This window comes from Sinocyclocheilus rhinocerous, unplaced genomic scaffold (genome assembly GCF_001515625.1).
Source record: "Sinocyclocheilus rhinocerous isolate Xijiao unplaced genomic scaffold, SAMN03320098_v1.1 scaffold1609, whole genome shotgun sequence".
NCBI classification, from domain to species: Eukaryota; Metazoa; Chordata; class Actinopteri; order Cypriniformes; family Cyprinidae; genus Sinocyclocheilus; species Sinocyclocheilus rhinocerous.
The window spans coordinates 114,791-123,953 of record NW_015633539.1 but is presented as its reverse complement, the minus strand read 5'-3'; the positions used below and the strand labels follow the sequence as shown (position 1 = coordinate 123,953).

At 35.0% G+C, this 9,163-nt stretch overlaps 1 protein-coding gene across 1 annotated transcript; it reads right to left on the bottom strand.

Annotated features, from left to right (window-relative positions):
* Nucleotides 1-1,584: 1,584 nt before the first annotated feature.
* LOC107744339 (out at first protein homolog) lies at nucleotides 1,585-8,193 on the bottom strand. The gene is made up of 4 exons (XM_016557917.1): nucleotides 7,596-8,193; nucleotides 4,057-4,191; nucleotides 3,364-3,544; nucleotides 1,585-2,240 (listed from the first exon to the last, which is right to left on the bottom strand). The coding sequence occupies exons 1-4, from the start codon at nucleotides 7,818-7,820 to the stop codon at nucleotides 1,978-1,980; spliced, it is 804 nt and encodes a 267-aa protein (XP_016413403.1). The 5' UTR covers nucleotides 7,821-8,193; the 3' UTR covers nucleotides 1,585-1,977.
* Nucleotides 8,194-9,163: the final 970 nt, after the last annotated feature.

Below are 9,163 nucleotides of genomic sequence, written 5' to 3'. Positions count from 1 at the left end.
GGGGTGGGGTGTGGGGGACTGTGAAAATGTAAAAGGATGTGAAAGTGTTTTTCCTGTTAAATATTTTTTTACCAGTTATCCTTATTAAACACGCAAAATAAATAGAAAAAAAGAGAGTGTGCGTGCATGTATGTATGAGAGAGATATTGACCACAAAAAGAATCTAAACAAGTTTGACCCAGTGACCTTCTGACGACCTTGGTCAAGCAAGACACCCAGAGGGTCTCCGCAAAGTGAACGGGTGTCAAGTGTCCCACGCAGACCTATGAATACTGATCAGGGGTCACGATGATGACACACCTGACTCAAACTGGACAGGATGCAGTCTGACCTTCCCTGCAAGTGCACAGTTTAAAGATATGAATACACAATACAATGGTTTGAACACAGGATAAGCTGCTGCTAGTAAAAGAGTTTTGTGTCTAGACTGTTGAAGAAAAAAAGGCATATGGGTTCTGAAATTAGTACCAAGGTGATTGCAGATAACTATAATAAAATAACTACATTTATACATGCAATAAATGTAAAACTAAATATTGAGGTCTCTTGTTGTCAAGATTTAGTACAGTTATGTGAAAAATTATACTGCACGAAGAACCACATTAACCCATTACAAATGCTTTATCTTGTAAATACAAAAAGTCTAAAAATATAAATTAGAGAAACTAGCAAATAATTTTAGGACAATGACACAAGAAAGCAGCAAGTAAGAGAATAGAATAGTGGGCCGTGTCTTTAGAAAGCCTCGCCTGGACGAAGCTCACACACCCATGTTAGATATCACAAACCAAAGCAAAAGACTCTTCATAAGACAGCTGCAATTGAAATGTAAATTAGAATTAGTCAAGGCTATAGAGAGCAACTTAGCTGAGAATAAGAAATTTAGCATCTACTGAATAAATTTGCAATAAATTGACATCACAATATGTCCAGAGACACAGTCTTAGCTGCCACTTAGGCCTTTTGTTACAGCTTTACATTCCTAGCTTTATAAACAGAGAACAGAAGTGTGAATTATCTAAATGTTTATGATGATGCTGAAAAGTCAAAGATATTATGTTGCAGCAGTTAAACTCTTGCAGATTATTGCATGGCAATACTTTGCTTTTCAACACAGCTTTTCACTTCACAAGATGTTAACTGATGGACTGGAGTGGTGTGGATTACTTGTGTATTATTGTGATGTTTTTATCAGCTGTTTGGACTCTCATTCTGATGGCACCCATTCACTGCAGAGGATCCATTGGTCAACAAGTGATGTAATGCTACATTTCTGCTTCATGCTACATCTACATCTTGGATGGCCTGAGGGTGAGTAAATTTTCATTTTTGTCTGAAATATTCCTTTAATGTGAAGGCAACATGGTAAAAGCAAGTAAAAGAGCATGAATAAGGTTTAACATAAAAAAACGATCAAACAGCTTAGAAACCTTCTAAAACACAAAGGAAATTACAAAGATACCCACATTCTGACATCATACTGTAAATATTGGACAATGGGATTTAAATATTTATCAAAATACTCTCCTTTATACTAATTATATCATCAACATTGTAAATGTTATGGATAGCTAAGAATTTAACATTCAAAAATTTTAACAAGTAAAAACTAAACAGAATGAAAACAAGAGCTACAATACAGCTGCCCTAAGCAGAACTAAATATACAACTTATAATAATAGCACAATTTCCTGCCCTGAGGTACCATTGTAGTGATGTCCAAAAGTAAAAAAAAAGACAAATGGCTTGACAATCCATATCAAAATTTCCATTCTTTCACTCCCATTAAAGTCAGAGAAAGTTCCCTGTTGAGACAAAAACACTGAAGTGCACAAGTCATTTCTAGATAATCTCATTATCAAAACGGTTCCTTTCAGTTAAAGTTTTGCTTCGTTGTAGAGTACCTTACAAAAATGTTTTCCACACAAAAAAAAAAAAACATTTTGAGGAAAAGCAAATTCCCTTTGTGAGGTCCTGCTAAGTGTCCTCGTCCCAAAGGCACAGCTGTTTATGAGGTGTGTAGAAGTCAAAGCGGTAGCTTTTGCTGCAGCTCTTAATGCCACACTTGTAAGGGTTCGGCCCCTGGCCCCGGCAGTACTTCAGCTGACAGGGGAACCACTCCAGGTTTAACCTGTAACTGCAGGCGCAGGGCTGCCACGGGTCTGTACTGGAGCTGCAGCTCTGCAAGCCAGTCACATTCAGACTCTGAGGAAAGACCTCAAATATTGAGCCTTCCACCCCTGTCAAAAAGAAAAGGACTCGGTTGAAAAGGCCCAGCATGCAATCATGGTCATTTTCAAAAAATAAAAATAAAAATACATTTTTGACAGAAAAAAATGTTGTAGAGTGGTATGACATTTGCAGGTTATTAGTCATTTTTTGCACTCACATTCAACCCTAACACTAAAACAGTAATATTGTCACATATTATTACAATTTAAAATAAGTGTTTTCTATTTGAATATCTTTTAAAATGTAATTTATTCTTTTAGTGGCAAAGTTGAATTTTCAGCATCATTACTCCAGTCTTCAGTGTCACATGATCCTTCAGAAATCATTCTAATCTGCTGATTTGGTGCTCAAGAAATATTTCTTATTATTACCAATGTTGAAAATGGTTTAATATCAATATTGTTGAAAACAATGCTTAACATTTTTGTGGAAACTGTGACATTTTCCCCCAGGACTCTTCGATTAATAAAAAATTCCAAAGAACAGCATTTATTTAAAATAGAAATAACACATTTTGATCAATATAATGCATCCTTAAAATTTTATGCAACATAAAATTATTAATTTCTTAAAAAACATCTTAGTGACCACAAATTTTTGAAGGGTAGTCTATCGATCTGTCTGTCTGTCTATCTATCTATCTATCTATCTATCTATCTATCTATCTATCTATCTGTCTGTCTGTCTGTCTGTCTGTCTGTCTGTCTGTCTGTCTGTATATCTATCTGTCTGTCTGTCTATCTATCTATCCGTCTGTCTGTCTGTCTGTCTGTCTATCTATTCAGTTATTTTGCTGGTAACTTCCAGCAACATGCAAACGAAGAACAGCTTTCGAGAGCGATAACTAAAATTTCACTATTCTATATGATTGGTCTGTAAACACATACATGGATACAAGAAAATAATGCATGAAAATGAACTGTCAGCATTCTTATTGAGTTTGATTGCTACATTGATGGTTCTTGTTCTTGTTTCTTCTGCTATGTTCAGATGTGCAGTCTCTTGATAACATAAGAACGACAGCACTTGGAATGTGCATGAGCATAAACGACAGTATAAACACTAGCTGAATGCAGCGACAAAGTCACTTGCAGCCTTGACGGGACTGCATTAATGACCCTCTTGTCTAACCTTTGTCCAGCCAGTATTTGACATCTTGTTGTCGTGTGTACACCAGCTCTCGTGCATCCCTGCAGACATTATGAATATGAGTACTGAGGTGCCAGGAATGACTCATGTTGAGCACCGCGTTCATAGTGAACTCTTCCACACCACGTCTCTCCTCCGCACTCCGCACCACATGAGGGTTTTTCTGTTGGGTTCAAATAAGAAACATCGGAACGTCTCAGGGCATAAAGTTAATGCTTAGAAATTAAGACACATAACACAAAAAATACTAGTACAATACACCAACAGTGGTTCAATAATTCTCACCTTGCTGATTATTAATACATAATACATGTGTAAGTCTTTGTGGTTATACTTTGGACTTTTTAACACTTATTCCTGTGCTATGCCTTGTCCCTATGCTGACATTGTTAAGTGTTATTGAAAACATTTTAACAAACTTATTTCCAACAAGATATGATTCATAAGACATTTAGGGAAAAAATAAGTTATTTTTTTCCATTCATCAAAAGTAAATGGAATAAAGAAAGAAATGTATACTATACAGGTTTGGAATGACATGAGGGTGAGTAAAAGACACTTTTTTTTTTTTGGGTGGACTATCACTTTAAGCCACGGCCAGCATGAAAGTTAGCCTAAGCTGGTGTTTTCAGCAGGGTGCCACAGATGGTGTTGTAAAATTCTTTAAATTTTGACCTGTCTGAGTCGAGCCATGGCCTCACTGGGGATCAGCTCTCCATGATCCAAATGCGAGATGAAGCAGAGGGCCTGATACTGAGATTGGCCCTTCTCTGGCTCCCCAAGCACCAGTGCACGAAAAATCTTCACATGCTATTAGAAGGAAAAAATTAAAATAATGCTTAGACACACAGTCATACAACCTACATTTCATCCATGAATTAGGGGATTGTATTACCAGGATATTTTCCCGATGAAATTACGGGACATGCAAATTAGAAGAACAAGCTTACATATACAGACGTATTATTTTCCAGTAAAAATATTTAATCCTTAAACAATAGGCATTTACTTGGAATTTGTAGAGAGGCTAAGCTGCATAAGATAACAATATTTAAAAATCTATTTTTTAAGTATAAACCTCAAAAAATGTTGTTAGATGTAATAAAGAAAAATACAGCGAAACAAAAGCTTTTTTTTTTTTGGTAAATATGAGAACAACAGGCTGTCGAAAATGTCTTCACTGTTTATTCACTTGATCTTTTATTGAACATATTCACAAAAACATTTACAAACATCTTTTCGCTATAATACTGTATATATGTGCCACAATTCTTGGCAACCGTTCATGTAATACTTTGTGCAACCTCCCTCTGCCAAGGCAACAGCTTCACCACAGATGTTTTGGTGGAACAAATATGTATTTTATTTACTTCACTTCACTTGTATTTTTCCCATAATTTGACTTCAATCAAAGGTTAGAGTCTATTGAATATTTTAATAAAAGACTAATATAGATATATAAATGTACCAATATAGATATAATATAATATAAAAGAGTAAAATGATAAATTTTATAGCCTGTTCTAATCCTATTTAACAAGGGTTCTAATATTATTAGAGGGTGCTGTATAAAAAGAAGAAAAAAAAAATAGCATTTAAGAAAAACATCTAGCTTTAAGCAAAATGGATTTACCTTAGAAGCAATTTGCATAAGATATTAGAACTTATTTTAACAGAATGAATATTGAAAATAAATATATTTCTTCTTGTTCTGCTGGAATTTTTCTAATTTTTAAATTTTACTGTATTTTTTGCAGTATGAAAGTTCCAAAAGTTACTTGTTCTAATTTTTTTAAAGCCTTTATTTTGTGAACACTAAAATAAAACAGAGGCCCCAGCTCTTCAGAGCACATGCAACTCAAGCATAACCTCTTACCACGCTCTGAGCATCAGCTGATCCACTAACTTCCCCAGAGCAAAGCAGGCTAACTGCTCCCATATGCACATATAACCAAGAATACAGCCTCTCTTTCATTACAACAATGCTGCTTTTCTTTGCCTCCGTCCTAGCGGTAACTGCACTTCAGCATTCACACTGAATATGACTGGAGTTGTGTGAATGTCAGCAAGAGAACAGGCACTTTTTCCTTTAAAAAAAAAAAAAAACTAGAAGAATATACTTTGTTTTGGAAAGGTCTGGTAGATTTTGTTACACAGAGCGATGTGAAATCACAGAAAAGTTGGAATTGCTTCACTAAAAGCTAATGGCTTCTTGAATGTAAAGAGGAATGTGTGTTTGATGGTCAAACATGTTGTGAGGCCATCAAAATGACACTCTATATAGAGTGAGAGGAAGTACTTCATAGACTCAGTGTTTTCAGGACAACAGGGGGCCTGATAGATGAGATTAGTCATAACTGCTGCTCTTAAAGGAATATTCTAATTTTACTGTACATTTCTGCCATATGTACATCAATTTGACAGACACCATTGACAAGCTACTACTAAATATATTGTAGAAAATGAATTTTCTGTAAAGTTGCTTTGCAGCGATTTGTATCGTGAAAAGCGCTATACAAATAAACTTGAATTGAATTGAATTCTGGGTTCAGTATAGTTACGCTCAATCGGCAGCATTTGTGGCAGCATTGATTAAACCAACAAATAAATCTGAATTGTCGCAACACGAAAATGTTAGCATTAGATATTTTCACACAAACATCACGTTAACTGATAACGAACTGTTAACTGATGACTAATTTTAAAACATTAAGTAATTTAATGTTTAAAAATTGGCCCCATTCACTTCCATTGTAAGTGCCTCACTGTAACCCAGTGTAACCCAAGTCTGTGGTTTTCCCACAGAACTGAGCTACTGTTATACTGTTGATTATTTTCTTTGTCCGCGGGTTGAAGCAAACCTCCCCGCACCCCCGAAATGTGATTTCGACTGAAGGGAGACCCCATCGAAAAATTATTTTAAAAATGTTTTTACACTATGTCAACAATAACTTGTACTGAACCCAGAACCTTCTTTTAAATTCATCCAAATCATGACGAGTAGACACGCCCCTTATTGCTGATTGGCTACAAGTTTGTTTTGCGATTCGGCCCGAATCAGTTTTCTAAAGTGTTTTTGAAAAATCACTTACTCTGCCTTTAATGTTCCAAGGTAATTAGTGTAAAAAAACAAACAATCAAAAATTGACATGAATTTAATTACAATGTTGTATAATATATATTCATGGAGTCTATGATATTCCCTGGCCTGTGTTTCTTTGGCTGCACTGCACATTGCATGATGTTTCCCATACAGTCAACAGCATGACTTTGGCTGCAAGACTATTTGGCAACTTGCAGCTTGATTTCATCCAACTTTCCAAGGATGAAAATAAATCAGACTAAAATGTGATCCTGCAATTTTAGTATGTCTATTGGGAAAAAATGCTTTGTTTCAGTGCGCTGACAGTATCGTAACTGTTTTTATGGCCAAAATCTTCTGATCTTCAGATAGTAATTTACATCAACACAAACAAATCTGTTAGATAGATGCTTTAATATTAATCTAACAATGCCACTTTAAAGTTCTCTCAAATCTTTAAAATAACATTCATAAAAAGCTGGTAAATACATGTATGTGATTCATAAAACAAGACCTGATGACAAGCTGTAAAGATGGAAAAGCATTTTTGAAGCTCTCTGTTCTTTAACCAAATCAAAACAAATTATGTAAGTAGTGCCATCAAGTGGAATATCACCATTTGAAAAAGTACCATGGTGCAGTGATGGCATCAGATGGTAATACCATGGTACACTGATGTACATACAGCACCATTATAGCAAATGATGCTAGCTATGATAATGGTAGGCTAATCATTTACCATCATACACACACACAAAAAATCAATAAAAATAAAAGTATCATTGTACATCCATGTTTTTGGAATATACTATGTATTTTGAAATACTTTGGTACTTTTCAGAAAAATGCTATATATGCCTACATCAGATAGTAATAGCTCTGAGATACTGAAATTCATATACCACAGTATTTACTTTCTCCGCGATTCTTGTAAGAATACCAACAGTGCTGCATGTCCAACAAACATAAACACCTTTTGACAATAAACAACTTTTGCACTCTCAACTTCATGTTTTGTTGCCACACAGTAGTTTATGTAAAGCAGGGCTGCACTGGGATTTAAAAGTGCAAGTCTCTGATTATTTTCAGTTCATACGTGGTTGAATTACATTTAGTTGGGATTTATACTCACGCGCTTGAAATCAGACAGGAATGTGACGAGAGTCCCGTCTGTCTGCCTGAACTCCACAGTTATAATGTCCTTCTCACTATCCGCCTCTAATAGCTCCTCCGTTATTTGACCATCGTTGAGACGAACGAGCACCGTCAACCGTGAGCAAACACTTACCGATAACAGCAGCGCAAACGCGACGAACGCTGTCTGGACTGAAGCCGGTAAAGTCGCTCTCGCGTTCATTACAAAAGACGCCAAGGATGTAAACTCATTTAACACAACAATGGGACATATCGTCGGAGTAAATTACTTAAAACAGGCAACAAAACGGTGGAGAGCGAATGTAAACGACTTTTTAGAGAGGTAGTTAACGTTCGATGACAAAATAATATAGTTCGTGAACTTGCAGCTCGATCATGATGGCAGAAATTGCGCCACCGTCAAAATTTGAATTTTCATCTAATGTTTGCTCGTGATTCAGAAAACACTGGCTTAATTATACACGAACAGTTTCTTCTTAAAAGCCTTCTCTTCATACAGTTTTTTCTTCTTCTGTTCGTTTAACGTTAACTCGTAAGGCTCCTATATTCCCGTCACTTCCTCTGAACTTCAGTAATTTGGCTAAAGGCGCCTCGGGCTCCCACTGCATGGGGCCACTTCTTAAAGACACAGGCTCAGATTTCAGACGGTTAAAACTACTTACTCTATTTACCATATATATATATATATTTGTTTCAATATGTTAGCCGTTTTTATAAATATAATTTAATGAATGAATTAAGCATATAGCATTTATAGGTATTTATATTAATTAATTAATTATAACCCTCTGTGGGACATGGACATTGGCTTATATTTTAATAAAAACATTTTTTAATTATTATTTTTCCCGACCCTTAATAAATTTCATTATTATTATTATTATTATTATTTTAATTTATTTATTTCATAATAATAATAATGGTTGTTGTTGTCTTATATTTATTCAAATAACAATTTATTTTCCATTATCTTTTAAAATCAACATCAAAAAATACATCACATTCACAGACCTATCAACAATAAGACACTTTTCATTGCTGTACACCACGTGCTATTTGAGATTTGAGTAAAGCATCTGTGCAAGGTAACAAACATTGTAAAAATGTCCCCCAAAATGGTGACTCTTAAGTCACACCTAAAAATATATGAATATCATTGCACTACATTACACAAAAATCAAACCAAGTAGTATTATTTAAAACAAACAAACAAATCTCCAGTACACTGTTCATGCAAAACAATTCTCAAGAAGTTTGTTACAGGTTTTGAATGACAAAGAATTGTTGTATTGTTCAAAATTATGACTAAAGTATTTGACAGTTTTCAAATGAAAAGGGCTAATTCACCCAAAAATGATAATTCTTACATAATTTACTCACCCTGTTCCAAAACTTGTATAATTTTATTTCTTCTGCAGAACACACCACAAGATATTTGAAAAAAATGTTTGTAGTTAAATTTGAACTCTAACCAAAAAAGTGTGTTGCCAGTGTTTACGGTTAGAGTTCCTTCGGACCCTGCGTCCATTGAAATGGACATCACAT